The sequence below is a fragment of the Pelophylax lessonae genome (assembly GCF_965119305.1).
Source record: "Pelophylax lessonae genome assembly, chromosome: 2".
Taxonomy (NCBI): Eukaryota; Metazoa; Chordata; class Amphibia; order Anura; family Ranidae; genus Pelophylax; species Pelophylax lessonae.
This window is the reverse complement of record NC_138769.1, coordinates 379,642,819-379,667,436: the sequence shown is the minus strand read 5'-3', so window position 1 is coordinate 379,667,436 and position 24,618 is coordinate 379,642,819. Positions and strand designations below refer to the sequence as shown.

The 24,618-nt window shown below is 40.0% G+C and overlaps 1 protein-coding gene across 5 annotated transcripts in view; it reads left to right on the top strand.

The window, feature by feature from the left end:
* BCAS3 (BCAS3 microtubule associated cell migration factor) overlaps positions 1-24,618 on the top strand; it is a 1,702,410-nt gene that overhangs the window by 894,003 nt on the left and 783,789 nt on the right. For all 5 annotated transcript variants that reach the window (XM_082245731.1, XM_082245733.1, XM_082245734.1 and 2 more), the window contains 2 exons: positions 588-688; positions 23,647-23,843. In XM_082245731.1, coding sequence (XP_082101857.1) covers positions 588-688; positions 23,647-23,843 — 298 coding nt within the window. The remainder of the gene's footprint in view (positions 1-587; positions 689-23,646; positions 23,844-24,618) is intronic.

Below are 24,618 nucleotides of genomic sequence, written 5' to 3'. Positions count from 1 at the left end.
CGGTCTGTCCGCCGCAATGTCGCAGTCCCGCAAAAAAAATCGCAGATCGCCGCCATTACGCGTTAAAAAAAAAACACCAAAAATGACAGAAATCTTTCCCTTTGTTAGTAAACGCAATAACTTTTGCGCAAACCAATCAAAATACGCTTATTGCGATTTTTTTTACCAAACATATGTAGCATAAAACAAATTGGCAAAAAACTTTTAAAAAAATTGGTTTTTACATCTTTTTTGGGGGGAATTTCATATAAAAAAATGTGAAAAATATTGTTATTTTTTCAAAATAAACGCTCTTTTTTTGTTTATAGCGCAAAAAGTAAAAATCGCACAGGTGATCAAATACCACCAAAAGAAAGCTCTGTTTGTGGGAGAAAAAGGACGTAAATTTCGTTTGGGTACGGCGTCGCACGACCGCGCAATTGTCAGTTGAAGTCGCACAGCGCCGAATCGCAAAAAGTGGCCTGGACGGAAGACAGCAAAATCCTCCGGTTGTAAAGTGGTTAAATCTGTCTGGAGTTCAGGTGTAATGACTTGACTTGTGACTAAAGAATGGCTCTAATCATGCATTCTAAAATTTTGTTTTTCAGTGGTTCCTCCTGGAAGTCCTGGTCCCATCACACGGCATGGTTCTTATGACAGCCTGGCATCAGACCATAGTGGCCAGGAGGATGAAGAATGGCTTTCACAGGTTATAAATTAAATTGTATAGTCATATTTTGTTGTAGGCCTACCAGATATTTGAAACTAGTGTGTCTGATCTGAGTGTTGCTGTTGACAAAAATATAATGCAAGATATTACATACACTGCTTATGTTTCTGTAGGGAGGGATGATGTTTGTTGCAAAATGTAAAAAAGAAAACATGCTATTTTTTTTTCCTGAGTAAAAGAGGGGGGAGTAAAAGATTGTAAAGCCAATGCAAATTTTCTTTAAGCCAATAGTAATGCATGGTGCACACTCTTCACTTTTTTAAACACTATACTTGATAGTACATACACAGTTACTAGCAAACTTATCTAGATGCAAAAAAGCTCTAAAAATTTTGATAGGAAGTTTAGTATTATTAAAGTAACTACCGGTAATAACTTGTTATAAAAGAAAAAGTGGCAATCTGTGCTGTCACTGCTATTATCGTATCAATGCATTTTTTTCTATATTAAACATATCGGAGTTTTGCTGTTGGTAGCACGCCCAAAATATTTTATGTAGCATAAAAATTAGACAAAATGCTTAGGTGATCACAAGGCACTTATCCGCGACCCTTATCGCAATGGATAGATAGAAATAAAAAAGTAGAAATAAAGGGAAAAATTGGTATGTCAGATTGCTTTAACATATAATAACCATTGTGGGGTAACAATTTGCAAGGATAACATAAAGATAACATATTATCTCTATTCATGTACATTTTTACCCATAATTCACACATATTTCACAAAAGATTGAAAAGTTTTTATTGAAATAAAAATGTATGAGGGTTCGTTCACACCAGCCGCTGCATTGCAACGCGATGGTTGGTGTGTGGTGTGGTCTGGCTGAGATTAGTGCAGTGGTGATGCACTTATTTGGGTGCATTGCTGTTTACTTTTTTTTTTTTTTGTTTTGTACAATTTTTAATGAGCTGTCACATATATTATATAAAGTTCAATTGCCAGACGCACGGTGCATGCAGTACTTTCTTTCAGTACACTGTGCCCACACACCACCGCAACGCAGGGATTATTTTGCCTTGTCACGCAGTGGGACTTCACTGGAATAGACGTCCACAGCATCCATACCAATGAATGTACCCTAAGTGTTTGTTAAATGCTTTGTGAATCTTAAGTGAAAACATTGAGAAACTGACCCCTTCATGTACATATCAAAATTGAAACTGCATGCCACTGACAAAGAAGCACATCCACATTTTTATAAAAAATGTATACAGTATCTTTTTTATTTTGTGTTCTAAAGCCCATACAAAATGCATTCCTCTGTGATCTCACATCATATCTCTTCCTAGGCTTCTATTCTAATATGTCCTCTCTGGCATTGATTAATATGTGTGCCTCCTATGCCTCTTTGAGCAGAAGATGTTCCTTGTGTAAAATAATAAGGAATTGCTTTTGCTAAAGTAAACACCTTTATACAGTGCAGTGCATAGTGCTAGTTTCCATTTTCTATGGGAACTGCCGCTCTCTTAAATTCTAATGGACTATCTATATGGGATGAACAAGATACACTTAGCCATTGCTCTAGGCAGCATGTAGGCGGAAATGTAGTCTTTACCCAAAGAACACTTAATTATATTTTCTTCAAGGGTTTCCTATAAAGTTGCCTGAGAATCCTGCATCACTGCAGCAAATATGTTGGCTGTAATTGTGTTCTCAGACAGGAAAAAAAGCAAAATATAAGAAAAAAAACCAAGAAGCTAAACTGACCTAATGTCCTTCTCACAGGAGAATGTTAAGAACTTCAAGCCTCAAAAGTTTATCATAACATGTCACTTTATTACAGGCAAAGTGCTGTATACAGAGAGTTACTGTAATTTTTAATAAAACAAATTGATGGCAGTAGTTCTCAGAAAACATCCTGAGGCGTTTAAAATCAGACTATGAATTTGGTATGGCTGGAGACATTTTACTGTTTTTAACTTTTACAGACTTTTACATAAGCTTCTAAATACATTAAGTTTTTTTTTTCTCATCGTTTCTGTATGTATTTTATGTAAACCTGTATTTTCTGATTGTAGAGTACAGGATGCAGGCCTCTTTAAATCCTTACACCTGGGTTATATGCAGCTATCATCAAATGATTGGACACTGGCAAAAAAAGCTGCTAGGACATCTCCCATACAACCCTTCCAACTCCTAGCTAGCCTCAGTTTTCTGCTAGAGTCCTTAAGTGATTGAGCTCTTCTCTCTAGTGAGCGATGCTTACTTTCCAATATAGAGGTTTTTCCTTTCTCTGATTTTTTTCCATGGTGATTCTTCTATCAGGAACTGACTGCAGACACATCATCTTTTTTATAGCCTCCTGATCAGTTGACCCCTTGGTAGTACCCATTCCCCATCACATGGAAGATGTGAGGCCAGCCAGTAAGATTTCAGCATTGGATATTGCTGTGGCCACACATTGAGTTAGTTGCAGGGTACTTTACTGGTTGAGAGATGCAGTCTGGCTGATGCAGAGCCCAGTCTTTGAGGACCCTGCTGCTGTATGCCCATCATGGAGGGCAAAGCAAGAAAGGGGTTAATTCCTCCTTAATTCTGAGGCAGATTGGTCAGAACAGGGTGGAAGCCCTCTAAACAGAGTGCCCCTACTTTTTTATTTTCTCCTGGATAATTTTGCATTGTTGTTTCTCTGTGGAGTGCAGTGAGTCCAGGATAGCAAGGGCTATTTTTTTGACACCATGGTCCCCTATAGGATTGAGTAGTACTGAATGTTGCCAACAATGGCACTGTTCATTTTTTCAAAACTAAAGAAAACTATAGCTGTTATTATAGACACTGTTTTGTAGGTTGTTGGTACCTCAGGCCAGTAAGAGGTGGGACTTTTAAGGCAGGTAGGGGTAATCACGAAAAAGTACAAGCAAAATAGGTGATAAATAATAAAGTGGTATTTAATACTTAAAACACATGTACAGTTGAGTACATTAAAGTGATAGGGTTATAGACCCTTGTGAAAGTGTCGTTCAAGGTTAATACATATATGTATGTATTAACCTTGAACGACTCACCACAACTTAAAGAAGTGGTGAAATTTATAATATCTAACACCATATCTGCATTTAACCCACAGAAATGGTGACTGCCAACCTTGAAAAAGGCTCCCTAAGGGGCCGAAACGCGTAGGAACATAGGAGACATCTCTGATCTGGGAAACCCAAGCTTAACAGCAGGGAATGACAGAGATACACTCTTAAGTCACCATTAACCACGTGTCACAAACCTTCTATCTACTACACAGTCGTGATTACCCCTTTTTTTTTTTTTTTTTTTTTTTTTTTTTTAAAGCCCGTAGCGTGTGAAACACACTCAAAAGACTTCACCCGGTGCATAAAAAAGTGCACACACACAAACGTGAAGAACACAAAAAGTGCACAGGGTGTGCAAACAAATGGTCTTCCCTCCGAAGAGGTAGGACCCGAACCTGGATCCCCCGGGGCGCAAGACTCCTGACAGGGATTTAAGGTACTCATGGTCTGTCTGGCCGAAACCAGACTGACCCCGTTCTTCAGGGGGACTGCCGAAACAGCCCCCACCGAGTACTAAGTGGGGCTCCCCCGAAGGGAGACCCCATGAGAGAGGGCGGACCAAGCCAAAAGGCCATATCCACCCCCTCCCAAGACTCAAGGTAGGGCCCGAGGACCCACACCCTACAAGTCGTGCCAAGTGAAAAAAAGGTGATAGAAAAGTGACAAACTACAAAGAAAAGACACACACAAACAAAAAGGTGGGGGAGGGGGAGTGGAGAGGTGAATTAGTGCCTAAGTGAAAAACAAAGGCAGGCCTTCCGGCCGGAATAAAAATTCCTCTGGTCGAAGCCAAAAGGCCTTGCCCAAGAGGCAGGTGCTTAAAAAAGTGTGCGTAGGTGCAGTGACCATGGTGCCGAAAAACTCAAGGCGAGCTGCCCCTCACCAGTGAGAATTAAGGCACCCCTGGGCTGCCACCCCAGGGGCACATACACTACGGGCTTTCTCTACCCCGGCCCAATGGCCAGACCGAGTGTAGCCCTTGCCTACCAGGAGGTTTGGAACATGTACAGCTTAGGGAGAGCCTGCCTACAACTGGGGACAAGCCTTTTGCAAGGCCAGATTCAACCCAGGAGGAAAGGCCCGCCCACCGCCATCCACGTTCCTCACCAATTACATCCAGGAGCAATACTAACCGTCTTTTCCCAGCTTTCTTGCTCCCTTCAAACTGATAGGGTCGGACCTATTCAAATCAGAAGGCAACGGACCCATCCGGCTTTCTCTGACAGTGCCTACTTCCCGGTCCTCCAGTTACGTCCAGAGCGCCCCGGTTCATTTCAGCCCCTGCCGATACTAACCCTCAGGGTCCATACCAACTGATAAGAACAGATACTACACTTGATCTTAGCCAAAAGGCCGAGAAGTCGTGATTACCCCTACCTGCCTTAAAAGTCCCACCTCTTACTGGCCTGAGGTACCAACAACCTACAAAACTTCAACCAGGGACGACGGCAAACCCGACTACATACAGGGTCATAGAGATCAAAACCCCTTCACAAATTATAGACACTGTAAGCTCTTGCTTAGCATTGGAGCAGCCTAAGTCTACTCGCCTGTAGGTATCTAGTATGGGATCTTTAAGATCTGCAAAGCCATATTTTTTCCATCATTATTTTGAGAAAATGTTGTGGTCACATTTAATATCAACTTTATTCAAATGCCAAAACAAAACAAAAAATCTGCAAAGCCAGCAAGACTTTTCTGGTTAATTCATTTGCTGAGCCTGTTTTGTATGGGGACTGGCCTCAGCAAGAGATGATATTCTCTCCCCAAAGTTTTTCACCCAACAATATCTTATTGAGGAAAACATTCTATGCAAGTCCCTGTGATAGAGCCTACAATTTCCTGCCTTAATAATACTTTCATGGCCCATCTGGAGAATAATCCTGTGTTTGAAGATCGCGTAGACAAGAGGTTATAGACACTCTTTAAAGCTCTATCCTCCATAGCAAGTCCAGCCATGCAACCTGTGGTTGCTTTTATAGCTGTCCATCAGTCTGAACTCAACATATATACTTTGACCATTATTCCATCCTTATGGATATCTCTGCCACAATCAAATGGAGCTTTTACCTACGCCCTTATTTCACTGTGTGAATTCCTTGGCAGATACTGTTCTCCAAATTTGCAGAATGAGTCTTCTCCGTATCCTTATCTACAAGCACAGGATCCTGTGGCCTGCTGGTCAGCTGAGCTCTAATGCAAGAAATGGCTTGAGGCAGCTTCTGGTCCCTTGAAGACGTTCCCTAGTAACGAAACATATTGGACAGAGCTTGTTCGTGCCGTCATCATGCACGCAAGTTTCTATGCAGTGGTGTTGATGTTGTGCTAATATTGTGAACACCTCTATTTGTGCAATAAACCGTTGTACTCAACGGTATTACACAATGTGGCTTGTTTGTTTTCTTTCTGCTGTTTATACTTGTCTGCTATACTGAGGAGAGACTGAGACCTAAACCCAGTGGGTGGGAGCCCCCTAGTGGTGGAAGGAGTTACGTGTTTTTTACAATTTGATGGCATTGAGCTTGTTGGTACCAACGAATACTGGTATGACCTCCTATTACTTAGGGGTTCCCCAAATTTAGTAAGAAGTCTGAACACCTGTTATGGTGGTAGAGCATGTGGATTCCTTCACAATGTGTAGTGTTTGCTTCACAGCACTATCCTTGGAATAATATATGGACTTTAAACATGAAATTGTTTTTTTATTACCGTATTTTCCGGCGTATAAGACGACTGGGCGTATAAGACGACCCCCAATTTTTAAAATATAGAGTTTGGGATATACTACCCCTCTTCCAACGCACACCAAATAAAAATTAAAAAAACATCACATTTGATTTCAATATGGCCAATATTTCAATATTTGATTTCAAACTATGACCTAATAGTTAGAGGATAATATAATTGGCAAGTTTTAACTCAGGAAACAAAATAATGAATGGCCCCTGATCTCAGTGACAGTGTTTTTTAATTTTAGAATGCATGTTTGTCATAGACGATACTGTGTCACTTGAATTTTCAGTTTTCATAACCAACTCAGCATCCTGTCTGTAACGCAAAGATATTTTTGCTTTCTGTACACAACCAGCCCTTCCACATTTATATAATGTGATCCAGCACCTAGATGCTATCTATGATTAAAAATACCATATGCCCGGGGTATGGAAAAAAAGATAGAGAGAGAGAGCGGTGATGTGACCAGAAAAACATGCCTCTTTCACCTGTCTGACCAGCCATTGTATCCTGTTACCGTACCTTCTTCTCTGCCTCTCAGATCTCGCACATGCGCGCCTGCACCGCTTTACTGCAGTCCTCGGGAGCGAGACGCAGAGAAGGAGGTACGGTAATAGGATACAAGGGCGGGCCAGACGGGTGAAAGAGGCATACCATAGTCTCTGAGACAGGGAGGGCTGGGAAGCAGGGAGAGCCAATCCAAGCAGGCATACCGTGGCCCTGTTTGAGTCCCCCCCCCCCTACCGCACAGTTCAGTCGGCTCCGAAGTTTCAGCATCCGCCCTATAAGACGATACCCGGTGTATAAGACGACCCCCGACTTTTGAGAAGATTTTCCTGGGTTAAAAAGTCGTCTTATACGCCGGAAAATATGGTAATTTATTTTTACCACTTATGCAATTTTTGCACTAAAAGTTGGAGCACTGATTTTAAATATATTGTGATATGAGGTAGTCCGGGAACATTAGGCAGTTGATTGGGTAAAAGAAAAAAGTCCTTTCATTGTTCTCTCCAAAAACAAGTAAATTCAAAGAGCTTTCTTCAGCCAAAGGTAAAGCACAACAGTGCACAGTTCTGATACAAAAGAAAGAGGCACATCTGACAGGCTTATTGCCACTCACTCGGTCCCATACTGGGTTAGGGTTCCTCTGTGTATCAGGGTGTCGGACAGGCCACAGGGGTTCAGCAACAAGCATCTCGATTGCCAGAGGGTTCACTTTACTTGCAACCATTCCTTTCTGCCTCACTGACACTGGTGCTTATCCCTTCCTGCTGCCTTTCAAGACTGTCTTTGCTGAAGCGTAACCCCTTCAGGACCAGAGGCCTTCTAGTCAGGGTCTGGAGTTTCTTCCCTACCAAAACTCTTCCAACCTCCAAACCTCCATAAGTCCCTGATAGTAATATACCACTTCAAAGAGTACTGACAATCAATCCTCTCTTTCCAACCAAACTAGCCCAAAACCCCTCCCCCTGCATGATGAGAACCTCTGAGTACTTAACCAAGTCTTCAAACTGTCCCCTTGAAATATTAGGGAAATATACCTGCCCTTCAAGACACAATCCCAGTGTCCTGTACAATATGCTTTGGTATTTTCCATTGATTTATTTATATGTACATATGGTATGTACTGTAAACACTGTTAGGTTGTTAAAAGGAAAACGTGATTTTTTAATGTATTCTGTATTTGAATATTTGGGCGCTGCAGTAATAAAGCAACATTTGCATCTTTAGACGCAAAGCACAAGTATCTTATTAAATGCTAGGTTACTGTTGGCGAACGCTTGTTTGGTCCCTCCTTGGCTAAAGACATCAAGTAGATTACAGGAGGCAAGACTACTGTCCTCCTCCAGAAGAAAAAAGCTTGCACCTCTACCAGTCTTACACTCCCTATGTTTTGAAGGGTTCCTTTCATCCCTCTCAGTCTTCCAATGCTAAGTCTAAAATGGGAACACTCTTTTATAAGAAGACATGGTCCTCTAAGCCAGCCAGGTCTGGTGCCAAGGTCTCTTCCCTGTGATGGGGTGCCGCCGACACTGCTTGGTGCGGGGTATATCTTTTGACCTTTGTTGAGTGTCATTTTCCAGAATTACAAGTTGAAGTTATGCACTCTGCTTTCCCCACTTCATGTTCTCAAACATTTTCCTTTCCCCGTCTTGAAGAGCATGTCCCCTAACTGCTGTGCAACAGCTTCTGTCCTGGGAGTTATCATCCTGGGTCCCACAGTGGAATGATTTCAAGGTTTTCACTCAAACCTTTTTTTAATATATGTTTAAAACTTAAAAAGGGAGACAAAGCCAGTTACAGTACAGAGGTAGGCATAATATAACATTTTACCAATTATTACCAATTATCAACTGTACAGTAAGGCAACAGGGGTATCTGCCCGTCTACCCAAACCTCCCCAAAGTCCAGTGGAGAAGTCTTAACCCATTCTGGACATGAATGTTGTCAACTTGGTACTATGTGTACAAATTATTTCCATGAAACATGCAAGGTCAGTCATCACAGGGTTCAATTGAGAAAATTGAAGGAACATTTTCTGGCCTCCATAGACATTAGGGAGGCTAACTGCACATTACTATTTTTCTGTAACACTACCACGATCTGTGGATTACGGTGGGTGACCAGCATTACCAGTTTGTCGCCCTTTAACCTTGTCTGTCTATGGCCCCCTGAGTTTTCACCAAGGTACTTGCTGCAGTTTTGACTCTGCTCAATGCTCAAGAGGTTCATGTTGTGGGTACTTGGATGGTCTTCTCCTAAAGAATCAGTATTTCTGGTCTCTGCCATCCACCACACTGTACATACTCTGCAGAGTTTTTGGTGCATACTCAATGTGTGGAAGTCATTGCTGGACCCGTCTCAAATGCTGGAGTGCCTGGACTTGTCTTAGCCCTATTTAAGTTATTCCTACACAGGGACAAATGTCTGTCCCTTCACTTTCATCCCCGGAGCCTGCATTCTCAGAAGAGGCCTTTGGGTTTTGCCTGCATGAAAGTTCTGAGTTTCATGGTGACCTTCCGCAAAGTTGTACTCTAAAACTCAACATTTTTAGTAGTGTGGGAATGGTAGACTCTGTTGTTAGACCATTCCAAGGGGGCAAGCATCTTGGTCAACCTAAAATAGGGCTGAGACATCCTGTGACTCTCATTAGCATGGTGGATTTACAGCCCAGCTCTGGAAAAAGGGAAGCCCTTCTCAACTCATGGAAGGCTCATATGACAGATGGCAGCCTATCAGGTAGGGGTGACATCATGGACACCCTTTTGGAGCAGTAGATGTGGTCATTAGAAGAAGCTCCCCTTCCCTCCAACATTCTGGAATCCAGTCAGGCAGTGTCAAAGCCGTAGTCTACATCAATAATTGAGAAGACGCCAGGAGTTCTGCCATTCAAAAAGAAATCAGACTTTGTTGTTGTTGTTGATCTTTGTTGGGCAGAACTTCAAATTCTTGCCCTGTTTGTTGAACGTGGAAAATTGTCAGGTTAAATTTTTCAGCCAGCACCTGTTCTTAAGGAATAGGCTCATGTACTTAAGTGCTGTCCTTACAGCCAAAGACCATAGGTTGGCGCTGTGGTGAAATGATGGAGGATGCTGTCAGCAAACAAAGCCCCTAAATAAAGTGATCACTGGAACACCATCAGTATCAAGTGAACCTTTTATTTGCTACCATAGAAGCATCATTGGAGCCACACTGGACCCCTTCCTCAGGCAGGTACTTCACAAGAAACAAGGGTAAAAGCAAGGGTGAATAGCAAGTTTAAATAGACAGAGCAACCAATCACAGTTTCCCAAAATCTCACTCAATACACAAATAAATGTATTGGCAAACAAATTGCATATTCAGAGGCAGGATATTATATATGTTTTAATCCCATAGAGAGAGAGAGAGAGACAAAGGGTACCAAGAGAGGAGGCACTATATAACTTTGTGCGTATGACTCATTTCCTACTTTGTTTTGTGCAAGACGAGGAACTTATCCTACAAAGTATTCTGTATGATTTATTCTGTGCATCCTTCAGTCTGGTCTTGACCAACATCTGGCCTTGTGTACCATCAAGGGACAAGTCTCGACCTTGGTCATTCTTTTTCAGAAACCTCTGGTTTTTGACTCTCTAGTTAAGGCTTTTGTCCAGGGCATAGCTCACATCTCTCCTCCAGTCCAATCTCCTTTTTTCCTTTGGGACATCTTGTTCTTGTTCTGGATATTCCCTTGCCTGACTTTTCACGAAAGGTAGCCTTTCTGGTTGCATTCACATCTGTGAGGAAAGTCTGTGAAATAGTGGCCTTATCCTGTAAGCAGCCCTTATGAGGGTTTCACTGGGACCCAGGGCCTTTTTCCTCCCCACGATGGTCTCCATATTTAGCGGAAAAATGTCCCATTACCACCATTGATACATGGATATTACAGATTATCGCAATGCCAAAAGTCTGAAAGATAGGGTTCCACCCTTCCCTTTTAGGGCAAACTCTGCTAGATCTGTTAGCGCCTATTGGCCTTTTCAGCATCTCACACCTGTTTGTTAGATTTGAAAGTCTTCATACGTTTTTAAGTTTTACAAAAGTTCAATACACTTCTGATGGCACTTTCAGGTGTAAGGTGCAATGGATTGCTCCCTTAGTTTTTGAGCCTTCTTGAACCATTTGGTTGTTATGTTAGTCTGTTGGTATTGCTTGCTATGTTGGCCACCCCTCAATGGGACTTGTTTTGGACATTCCAGTTGTAAGGATTTAAAGAAACCTAAGTCCTTTGCTACACGATCAAGAAAAAAGAATTTTTGAATTACCAGTAAAATCTGTTTACTAGAATACAGAACAAGATAAATGAACCTCCCTTCTGGTCTTATGATCTACCTATTGCTTGCCACAAAACTGAGGCTAGCCGGGAGTAGGAGGGATTATATGGGGGATTTTCCAGGAGTTTTTTGCCAGTGTTCAATTACCTGAAGGTATCTGCAGATAACCAATCCTTGTAAAGCCTAAAGCCAGGTACACACGGGCCAAATGTTGGTAAACATTTGCAGGTTCAAAAAAAAAAATTACGACATTCGTCCCATGTTTATATCAGTCTGTCTGACAGAAGCCGGTCGTTTGGCCATTTTCTGTCGAATGCGCGTGCTCGAAAACCAGCAGCCGACCAACTCCCGATCAGCATTCTCAGACAATGGCAGAGAACGCTGATTGGAGTGTTCTGGCAGGGGGGCCGTCCCCCTGTCAGAACACTAAAGCTCATTGGGGGAGATCACTATACTAATATTGCATAGTTAGTATAGCGGCTTCGACCAGAGCTGACAGTTTTTTTCTGTTCAACCCAGGAAAAAAAAAACGAATAGTGTGCACCAAGTCCTACTAAACCGATGGCCAAGCCTATTGATATTCATGCACTGTCAATAAGGTATTTCTCAGACCAATTTCTTTAATGCTTTGGACTGAATTGGGATAGATTAGAACTTTTTTCAGGTATGTATTGCTGTCTGTGTCCCCATTGGGGAAATAGTAATATAAACCTGACAGATATATATTTTTTTTTAACAGTTAAACCTGACAGATGTTTAACCCCCTCCCCTTCCAGATTTAAATAAATACGAGTCCAAATATAAACAATATGTAACACCTAATTGAGCATTGCATGATTCTTGAAGGGAGAAGTAAAGCCAAAGCTTATTTGGTCCTACTTCTCCTGCGGGTCACAGGAGTGCACTTAGTTCTGCATTCCTATGACCCAGAATCAGCCGACAGTGGGCTAAAGTCCACCGTCAGCTAATGTCACTCAGCTGGTCCAGGCTCTGGAGCAATCTTGACTTTACTATTGGGATCCACCCAAATGCTTCGACCAGCAGCTGGCTCAGCTCAGCGAGCTGCCGAGAGCCTGAGCAAGCTGCTTCCGCCCCCTTCAGAGCGCTGGAGGGGCAGAGCAGAGAGCCATTGACTGACAGTCACTGACTCTCTAAAGACCGATAACCGAGTGATCAGTGGTCTTTGATCGTTTAGTTCTCGGTCTTAGAGGCAACCAGGGACAGATGCAGAATCGGACCAATTCTGCATCCACCTAGGTGAGTATAAATGTTTATTTTTTTCAAATTCCCATACTTCTTTTTTAAAATGCATTTAGATATGTACAGTATAATTTTACAGTATGCTGTGGACTGTGGATGAAAAAAACAAGTTAAAAGAAGTTTGTTTGTTGCATGTAACCCATTTGAGAGATTTGCTGTCTTCGTGACCTCCATCACCAAAACAGAAAATTGATAGTACACCTCAATGAGGACAGCAAAATAAATCTCATACAGATTCTGTTGTTCACTTTTTCCAAAGATAAAAAAAAAAAATGTAAGCTGGAGTTCTGTGTGATCTAAAGAGTATTATTGCATTATTGCATATACTAGCATTAAAGATTAGCTCCAACAGTCCATGCCGGTTTCAGCAAAATACCAAGATACTGTAGTTGGTAATGTTGGGGTGTTACGGCAGGTTAAGTGTCCCCTCTAGAAAAATTGCAATAAAATAAAGCAGCGTATATGAACAACAGCGTCATTCTTTGCCCTAAAAAACACCTTTAAGTGAAAAATAAAAATACAAGCTGTACAAGCTCATATCTGCTAGTCTGTATTTAATGTATGATTTATTGAAAACATGTAAAAATCCAACCAAATCATTTTCACATTGCCTTCCTTTCTTCACTTAGCTTAATCCTCTCTTTCTTCCACCTCTTCTCGACCCAGTACATTATATACATTACTTACTTGACAGCCAGCTAGACTAATCTGACCACAGAACACGAGTGAATAAACACACTGAAAGTGCCAACTGAAAAGGGCTGCAACTTCCAATGGGCGAATTGAAAAGTTTTATTCTTGCCAGCGCTATCCACCTCTTTCCACTATACTTGTTTTTTAGCTTTCTTTTTGACATTATACGTATGTCATCAAGGGTAACAGAATGCATTGAGAAAGCCTGCCCTTCACTTCAACTTTTCAATTAGAATAGTGGGTAATGTGTGTTGTCAGTGTGAAGTAGATACAATATGTTTGTCCTGCACACAACAGGAGAGTGAATAGGAACATCTGGCCATAGCCTCGATTAAACTGCAAAGGCATCTGTTTACCTCTTGGCTCTGTGACACTGATGGTTCTAAGCTTAAAATATACAGGATGCTTTTTCTGTGGCCTAATTTGCACTGCTTCAGAGGTATGGGCTGTGAAAGAAGCTGAAATCTCTTTGGGCAAACCAAGGGATGGTGAGAAACAAAAGGTAGTAGGAAAGAGCCTTCTGTATGCTCAGAGCCTTCAAGGCTCATAAATCCAGCAGCATATTCAACATTCTTGCCTGGAGATGCTGGGATCTAAGGGAATAATGCATAACTGAAGAGAAATAAGTGTTTCCACAGGCACTGTTCTTGTGCAATAAGAGTATGTACTAAGGCTGGTGTCAGGTGTTAACACAAAGCAACATACATTATTAGAAGTAATGGGCACAAGGAGTTATTGTTGACTGCTCAGTGAGATGTGACTACAACTGACATCTGAATGTGTTGATAACACATTTTTCATGCTATATGTTGAATTGATTTTGTCCAATGTATTGTGACTGAATAATATAATACCCCGGCAGTACTAACAATATAATATTAATGCCTGATTATAATATAATATAATATAATATATAATTTATAATAATAATATAACACCTGATATCATCTGCACTCCTGATCCCATGAGCAGTTATGAAAAGGGAATGTGGTCCCCAATAACAAATACTGCCTTTGCTTCTGACATATATTCTGCCAGTTTGCCAGAAGAATTGGTGTGTCTGAGAAAATTACTGGTTTACTTGATAATTTGACCCCTCTAATTTCTTCAGTTTCACTTAAAAGGTTTTAATAAAAATTATATATATATATATATATATATATATATATATATATATATATATATATATATATATATACAGTATCTCACAAAAGTGAGTACACCCCTCACATTTATGTAAATATTTTATTATATCTTTTCATGTGAAAACACTGAAGAAATTACACTTTTCTACAATGCAAAGTAGTCAGTGTACAGCTTGTATAACAGTGTAAATTGCTGTCCCCTCAAAATAACTCAACACACAGCCATTAATGTCTAAACCGCTGGCAACAAAAGTGAGTACACCCCTAAGTGAACATGTCCACATTGGGCCCTATTAGCCATTTGCCCTCCCGGTGTCATGTGGCTCATTAGTGTTACAAGGTCTCGGGTGTGAATGAGGAGCAGGTGTGTTAACCACTTTATGACCAGAAGGATTTGCCCACTTAATGACCAGGCCCTATTTTGCGATTCGGCACTGTGTTACTTTAACGGACAATTGCACGGTCGTGCAACGCTGTACCGAAATAAAATTGATGTTGTTTTTTCCCCACAAATAGAGATTTCTTTTGGTGGTATTTGATCACCTGTCCATTTTGTTTTTTTTTTTTTTGCGCTATAAACAAAAAAAGCGACAATTTTGAAAAAAAAAACAATATTTTTCACATTCTGCTATATGACATTCTCAAAAATAAATTTAAAAATCAAAATTTTTTAACATTTTTTTTTTGAAAGGTGTTTATTTATAAATTTTTAACCAACAACACAAAATACAAGTACAGACAATGCCAGTAAGAAAAATAGATATATAACAGGCAATGAAAATATACCAGGTCAATGGAAGGCACTGCAGAATAACATGACAAGAAGACCAACAGGGCCCAGGGGGAAGGGGAAGGGAGGGAAGGGAATGGGGGGGGGGGGCTCATAGCGTAAATTTCCCCAAAATGCAAAACAGCGGCTTCGGAGCACACCCAGCAGAACACCATAAGGGAGCCCCACCCTAGGATGGATAAGGGGGGGTGGGGCAGCAACGGAACAAGACAACCAACACAAACAAGGACACATGACCACACACACCCCCAACACTCACACTAACACACACCTCCCTCTACCCTCAAGTACCCACCCCCACAGGGGGAGGGAGCAGGCAATACACAACATGTTAACCAGAGAAGCCTTCAGTACACCTGGGACCACAACAGTCTCAGTCAGCAGTCAAGCTCAAGGGCAGAGGGACATTTGCCCAGAACGAATCCTCCACATCAAGCCAAGGCTGCCAAAGTAAACTTAGTAAACTTATCAGGGCACCCTCTACTCTTATAGATCAGTTTATAGAGTGGTACATCACCTCGTACTACAACATAGAACTGTTGCATGGTAGGCGGTTCAACACTTTTCCAATGTAGTAAAATAAGCTTCCTGGCATAGAACAGTAGGATACGGAGCAAGATCCTAGGACGCACACGGTGTATGATATCATTCAACACACTCAACAGGCCTACCTCAGGCATGTGTGGGACCGGTAGATGTAATTTATTATTAAAGAAAGCGAAAATAGACGTCCAATAACCGTTAATATGGGGACAGGACCAAAACATGTGGAGGAGGTCTGCTGCGGGACAGCCGCACCTAGAACAGGCGGCGCCGGGGCAACCCCCATACGGACCAACTTTTCAGGTGTGTAATGTAAATGGTGAATGAATTTAAACTGTATCAATCTGTGGTTGGAACTAATAAGGTCCTGGAAGCACACCTCTGAGGCCTCGTCCCATACCTCCTCCGACAGCTCAGGAAGGAGTGCGACCCACTTGCACATGGCCAATTTAAACGGGTCGGCACTCGCCGCCTGCAACCTCAAGTAAAATGTAGTGACCAGTTTATTTATCTCTGGAATAGACAATAGCTTCTCCATTGGGGATTCCTCGAGCTCTAGGGTCAACCCAGCAAATTGCGCACGGGCTTAAAAGTATTTAAAAAAGGAACGGTTGCTCACACCGTGGCGGGCCTTCAGGTCATCAAAAGAAACAAATCATCCCAATAGTGAAGTATGATAAAGGGAACATTGTGATTTAGGTTTGCTTTGCTGCCTTAGGACCTGAAACACTGCCATCATCAAGGGGAAAATAAATTCCCAAGTTAGCAAAATATCCTACAGCATAATGTCAGAGTGGCTGTCCGCCAGTGTAACCTAGTAGAAGTTGGGTAATGCAGCAGGATAATGACCCTAAGCATTGAAGTAAGTCCAAAACAGACAGGATTCAGAAAAAGATAATGCACCTTTTGGAATAGCCCAGTCAGAGCCCAGACCTTAGCCCATAGAGATGCTGTGGAATTTGACGAGAGTCGTTGACACCAGGCATCCTACAAATGTGCCTGAGCTGATGTGTTGTAAAGAGGAATGGTCAAAAAGTCCTCCTAAACATCATGCAAGTCTGATCCAGAGCTACCAATAGTGCTTGCAATTAACTCACTTAACCCAGCCATGGGCGGTTCAAATCAGGAACCAGCTGAGATGCAAACCATGTTTTGGCATCTGAATGTACTCAAGTTGATCGATCAAGTAACTTTAGTACAACCAGCCGGTCATATTTAAAATAAAATTATTGTTAGCAGCTAGCCACTAGCAATATTCACTGTGTTTTCCCTGTGGGAACATTTTCCCCCTTATATAGCACCTCAACCCCTATGGTTGCAGGAAAGAAGTTTGCTCCGTCTATGGCCAACCTTACTTTTTCCTCCAGTGCTGTGAATTTTTAATGGATTTATTTATTAAAGACATGAGAAATTAGAATAGTTTGTGTGTTATCAGCTTAAACACATTGTGTATGTCTATTGTAGTTACTTGGGTGAGGATCAGATCACATTTTATGGCAAATTACAGCAGAAAACAAGTTCATTACAAGGGGTGCACATACTTTTTTCTTTCACTGTAAGTCTTCAGTTGCCTCCAAATACAGTTGTGTGAAAAACTAACTGCACCTCATGGAGAATGATGACATTTTCAACATATTCCAAAAGGCATACATTAGATCTTCATTCAAACAGTGCGTACAGATAAGTAGGATATACTTGAAAAAATGGCAATACAATTTACATATTTGGGTTGAAGCAAATACATTGTTCACTTTGCAAGGGAAGTTTGACTTTGCAAGAAAATTTTCCCCAGAGCTTAGCAATTCTGGTGACATGTGGAGAAGTAAGCCAAATGGTCTCATGCGCTACCACTAACCTGTACCCTAATTGCATATATTATTCAGTCACAATGCATTGGACAGAATCAATTCAACATGTAGCATGAAAAATGTGTAATCAACACATTCAGATGTCAGTTGTAGTTATATCTCACTGAATTAAGTGCTGCAGGTACCGATAATGTGTTCTCACATTAAACAGTGACTAAAATAGTAAATACAGCTGTGCTGCTAAAAAGCCCAAGATCAATATCCACCTCAATATATCTATGAATAAATCAAAAAAGTGATATAAAACCAAATAAGATACCAACTTAACATAAAAGAATAGTAATGAAAAACAGTTATATGACACAATTATATCTGTGTAACGGGGGGAAGTACCACGCTTCAATATATGTAGTGATATTGAAATTGTATATGATAAATACTTGTGAAATAAATCTATTTAGCAATAAATATGCACAGTGATATTGAATAATAACTTGTAAAATATATAAAAATCATTCCATATACCAATAAATATAGAAGTGCTCAAATAAATACATATAGTGATATACAGTATATCAAAAAATAAATCAAATAAATATATAAAATATATAAGGTGTGAAGATAAACTGTTCTACAAATATAAATAAGGTGCTTATGGTGATATTGTGTTCATTTCAATTACATAAAAAATACATACAAGATTAATAAATGTGCCAATAAAGTGTTCAGTGCAAATATAAACGAGTATATCTTTTTGTGTATTACACAACATGAAATAAAGTGCCCAAATCTATTAAAAGGTACTCAAGTGTCCCAGAAAAAACAGATGAGACATATAACGCTGATCTTCCTCTTCCAGGTGTCTCAATACAATTTCTTCCACCTTTACACCATGTGATATATGGGGTGCTCTTTGGTGCTCCTCACCTATGGGTGTGCTAAATGCTCACCTCAAGCTCTCAGGTAATGTGCCTCTCGATCTATACAAGATCTGATCTCTCCTCCTCTCCTCCTTTAAGTTGTGTATGGTAGGGGGATGGTGGTGTGCTTCGCCTTATCTGGATCAAGTTGGGGGCCCTCAGGTAATCCCTCGGATCTCGAAATATGGGGCCAATATAGTGTAGTATTTTAATCCAACAAGTTTATTCAAAAAAGTGTAACAACTCACAAAAGACTGTCGTTCTTAGCTGTTTGTCATCAGTCGCGGGACTTACTTCCGCATTCCGTAAGTCACTTCCGGTGCTATACCCTAGCATTTAGCACACCCATAGGTGAGGAGCACCAAAGAGCACCCCATATATCACATGGTGTAAAGGTATAAGAAATTGTATTGAGACACCTGGAAGAGGAAGGTCAGCGTTATACGTCTCATCTGTTTTTTCTGGGACACTTGAGCACCTTTTAATAGATTTGGGCACTTTATTTCATGTTGTGTAATTCACATAAAAGATTTACTCGTTTATATTTGCACTGAACACTTTATTGGCAGAATTTATTAATCTTTTATGTATTTTTATGTAATTGAAATGAACACAATATCACCATAAGCACCTTATTTATATTTTTAGAACAGTTTATCTTCACACCTTATATATTTTATATATTTATTTGATTTATTTTTTGATATACTGTATATCACTATATGTATTTATTTGAGCACTTCTATATTTATTGGTATATGGAATGATTTTTTATATATTTATTTAGAAGATATTTTACAAGTTATTATTCAATATCACTGTGCATATTTATTGCTAAATAGTTTTATTTCACAAGTATTTATCATATACAATTTCAATATCACTACATATCATATAGATTTCCCTTGAAGCGCGGTACTTCCCCCCATTGCTTTCTGTCTTTTAACTGTGTGGCTTACAGTAACTAGTACACGCAGCATTAAGGGTATTTCCACCTACACCTCTTAGGACAGCGAGAGATTCACACCCATACATATATATCTGTGTAACCATCAAACGTTATATGCAAGTGCTCATTACAAGCTTATACTGTACACAATAATATCATGATAATATTTATAACAAACCATAAAAAAACATTTGTTACACAACAACAATCCCAAAAAAAATTTTTTTTCATTCTTTGCTTACTCCACAATCATGTGTGCCTTGCCCGTGACCCTAATGCACTCCAGTACAACAGTGTTTCACCACCACACAGAATGCTTGCTCATCTCATAAGGTATTTATTTTATTTATTTATTATAGAAACTTGTAAAGCGCCATCAATTTTACACAGCGCTTTACAAATATATTGCACAGCCACATCAGTCACTGCATTTAGGGAGCTTACAATCTAAAGTCCCTAACTCACATTCATACATACACATCCTAGGGCCAATTTAGACAGGAACCAATTAACCTACCAGCATGTAGTGCTGTGGTTGGGATTCAAACCGGCAACCTTAGTGCTGCTAGGCGGACATGCTAATTACTGAGCTGCTGTATGCATATGTGTGTGTATAAATATGATAATCCACTTTACCCAATATGTATGGTGTCTCCTCCACTCTGCTGGAAATATTCTGCCCAAGATGAAACTATGCAGGTCCCTTTCAATCATAAGTATCCTGTTGCTGGTGGTTAGTAGTGGTACTCACAGAAGAGAAACATGCACACAATAGTGTAGCATTTTTTCATTTGGAATCATTAAAAAACATAATAAAATCTAATCACACTTTAAAAAGTGTCATAGGGGTTTATTTACTAAAGCTGGAGTCAAAATCAGGCTCACTTGTTCACTTTTATTGCCAAAGCTTAACTAAACAAGCTGAGGTTAGAAGCTGATTGGGTACCATGCACAGCTGCACCAGATTCTGTGTGCAATAGTTTTAGTAAATCTTTCCCATAGACTCAATCACAGGACTTCTCCCTCTTCAAAGTTATCCAGAAGTTGGCATTGCAAGTTCTAGTCCATAACTTTTCATTTGGACTCAAAAATTTCTTCCTAAATACATAAACATGGGTTAGTGTTCTTAAGATGGCAGAGATTTGTATCTGTCTGATTTCTCACTAGTTTGAGATGGCTTACTAGTAAAGCGCACAAACTGAAAAACTTAGTGGTCAAAAACTTTGGCTATGTTTATAGTTCAGGCGTCGATCTGTAAAACAAGGCCACAAATAATATATATCATTTTTATTTTACAGTTATGTCACAAAACTGTTATATACTACTGAGGTAAAATGGGGAACTGATGGAAATATATTACATAATTTTTGTAGTAAAAATATTCCCTCCAGTAATTTTCATTACTGGTTTTATGTCCTTCGTACTCCGCAAAGCTCTGTTTAAAGGAAATGTGCATGCGCTGTTAAGCTATATATAACCATACCTTAACAAACCACAATACTGTTTACTTTCTAAAATAGTATTTATTAACATACTGTGTTATGAATAGACATTTCTTACATATTAATAAAAAATTATTTAAGTCCTTTACAATTTTCAAAATATTTGCTCAGCTGTGTTAGTTTATTAGGAAAAAATGGAGAACTAAATGCAAAATAAACTGAAATTAATCTTAGTGGCTAAAAAATGTACAACATGATTTTCTAAACCTGACCAGCATAATATAATGTAGTAGCAGAATGTGTTAACTTATAAACTTATAAGTGCATTTCCATTTAGAGTCAGTCAGCGACATAAGATCGGATTGGTAGGTTGACATAGACTACATAGCCCTCTTGTGCATAACACAGGGCCCCTCTTTGAGATCTCTAACTGTTGTCCTGTGTGCCCTTTTGCAGAATGCTGATATAACGTCTATGTTGCTTATCCCTTGACACTCCTGCCATGTAACCAATCACCTCTCACCTCTGCCCCAGTATATACCTTCAGCACATACTGGTCCGGTTCTAGCCTTAGTACAGTTCATTCCCCATCACCAATGAAAATTCAGCCTCTACCTAAATTTTCTTTTTTGACCCTCTTTTTTTTTTTTTTTTTTTTTTTAGATCACTTGTGTAATAGCATATATTTCTAACTTTGGAAATGAACATGATATGGAAGTAACAATTGTCTTATTGCCAGCCTAAACATCATGCCTTTGATGACCAGACCAAAGTACTGTCTGAGGCCTCACTAGGTGTTAGACTCATAAAACTGGGTGATAATTTTAAGCACTAAGCAAGAGGAACTCCTAATCCAGATGGCCTTACAAGTAGACTTTATTACATGGCCTACAGGAGAGTTGAGCTCTCTTTTAGGCCATAGTCTTTTACAATAAAGCAGAATTCTAGTTACCAAACAAATCATCCCCATCCTCCTCCTAGTCAATATGCTTTACATTTTTATATCTTAATTGTGTATTTGTACCTTTATTTTCTTATGAAGTGACAGTTACATGACCACTCCATGTTCAGTCTTCACTAAACTGTGATGGGCTGTGGGAATGGAGCAGTTGTGGATAGCCCCACAAGTACTATGTACAAGAAAAAACAGAGGGCGCACCGGCCTAGTGCATTACCTCAAATAAAATGGCTTTATTAAAAATAAGTGCAGATTTATACTCACAAATGAAGATGACATAAAGGCATATCAAACGATATTGTTACAGCATCTGGATAGTTGCCTCACAGATGTAAAGTCCTTGCAGCGACTGGCTTCAGCAAGAGCCTTCCTGGTTGATCAGCATTTAAGCCCTGAGAGTCTCTTTGCGTGAGGCCCACCTTCAAGCGCAGGAGAGTGGAGTGTTGTTTTGGAGATTGCCACAAGTACTATGTGTCTTATTGAACTTTGAAAATCTGCTTTTGTCGGCATCCAATGGCTGTGGCTCCAGCAGCATTACATAATCCTTAAGATCCTGAGAACTACAGGAAGGCATGTTTGTCACAGCTGACCTGGGATAGGAAACATCCAGTCACATTATATATGTTTAGTCAGTAGGCTGATTGCTCTATAATATAGGTTATTTGCAAAGAGTCCAAGTCAAAAGTCTGTTTTGGATCCTTTTATGAAGACAGCTCCGCTGGGAACCGAGTACTCGGGGCATGACAGAAAAGGTGCATAGCGTAATATGCCTTCTTAAAGTTATATCTTTTATTAAGATTAAAAACACTTACAGTACAAAGCTGCTACTTGATACAAGCGTGTAAAGCAATCCATGGAAGACAGCAAATCGCCTCCTCACTGCAAAACTTCAGGATCCCAGAGACACCGGAAGTGATCTGGAGCCAGTGACATCACTTCCGGTAAGCTGGAGAAAATCTTTCCAACAAAGCTCCAAATACTGTAGCAATAAAATTCTGGCAAAGGTTTGAACTATTCCCCACTGTATCCAGAAATAAAAAAAAAAGCCTGGCTTACAATTTAAATCTTGATTTGCAATAATTCACCAGCAATAACCTAAAAAGCTATAGTTATTAAAGAGAATACAGCAATCCCTAATTGGTAACTCCAAGAACTAAAATTAGTAGAGTTGTAAGGAAACTATACCACTCCAAACTCCAAAGGTTCCTTTCAATTGTAGGTAAACTTGGTTGCCAGCTACAGACACCTATCCACTCTCTGTATGCCATCCATACAGAAAGCAAAGGGTACACACCAATGACTAACTTTGTTGAGCCAAGTGGGTATTCTGTACCAACCTGAGAACTGTCCTTCTAGCGCGTTTTACCATGAGGTTAGTCAACTAAACCTATAAGAGGACTCTCTTGTCACCTGAGTGTTAATACACATTCAACACTCTTTGTTTCACCTGCCTCACTGCTATTATAGATGCAAGTAATGAGTCATTTAGACTATTTCAGTAAAGGACCTTTATACCTTTACTGTTACCTTTAATTTCATATAAATTTAAATTGATGGCAGATGTAGCATCTTAGACTAGATGTGAGGGAAAACATTCTCAAATAGGACACAGTGGCCTTAAACGCTTGACTAAGGGGCTAATGTTTCCTCATCCTATTTGAAACTGAAGTAAATGCTTTGGCCGGGGGTTCCCTTTTCATTTTATCACACCACAGCCTTATATAGTAGTATTTGTATGAAACTGCCTGCTCCTAAACATGAGCATTATGGCATATGGTTATAGATTGTGCTGACATTTAATTATATGCCTTTTGTTTCCTGTAGAATCCAGTCACATTGTACAACAATTGAATTTGTTTTGTTCTTTTTTACAGGTTGAAATAGTGACCCACACTGGACCTCACAGACGTCTATGGATGGGACCTCAGTTTCAATTTAAAACTATCCATCCCTCTGGACAAACAACAGTGATTTCTTCTAGTTCTTCAGTGCTTCACTCACATGGCCCAAGTGATACCCCTCAACCATTGCTAGATTTTGACACAGATGACCTTGACCTAAATAGTCTAAGGTAAAAAAATAAAATCTGTTGATCAAATATCTTTTTAATCAATCTTTTCTAACAGGAGAAGTTTTCCGTGGCTGGCGGATAGCTAATATTGTACCTATCCTCAAGGTGGGCAGCAAGGAAGAAGCTGGTAATTACATGCCAGTGAGTTTAACATAAGTTGTAGCCAAGTTAAGGGAATCACTCCTGAAAAGAAGGATCATTGATCACTTACAAATACATAACTTGCTGGACCCAAATCAGTATTGCTTTACTGAGGGCAGATTATGTCAGACTAATCTGATTGAATTTTTTTTACTATATTACCAATGCTTTGGACCAGGGTAGTGCTGTGGACATATCTTGATTTCAGCAAGGCATTTGATACAGCTCCACATAATGATATAATACAAAAATTGTACAAGCTAGGACTTAACCCTTGGGTGGTTCAGTGGATATGCAGTTGGCTAAGGGATAGATACCAGAGTGTGGTTGTAAATGGGAGTTCATTCAAAACAGAGGCCAGTCACTAGTGGCGTACCACAAGGCTCTGTACTGGGTCCTGTTCTATTCATTCTATATGTAAGTGATATAACTAAAGGTTTGTTGGGCAAGGTGTGTCTCTTTGCTAAAGATACAAAGATGCATAATAGGGTTTATATCCCTGAAGGTGTCTGTAACATCGAACATGAACTGGCATTGGTGGGAGATTAGTCAAAGCAGTGGAAACTGCAGTTCAGTATTTCTAAATGTAAACTATTGCACCTAGGGAAAAATAATCCCTAGAGAGTACAACATT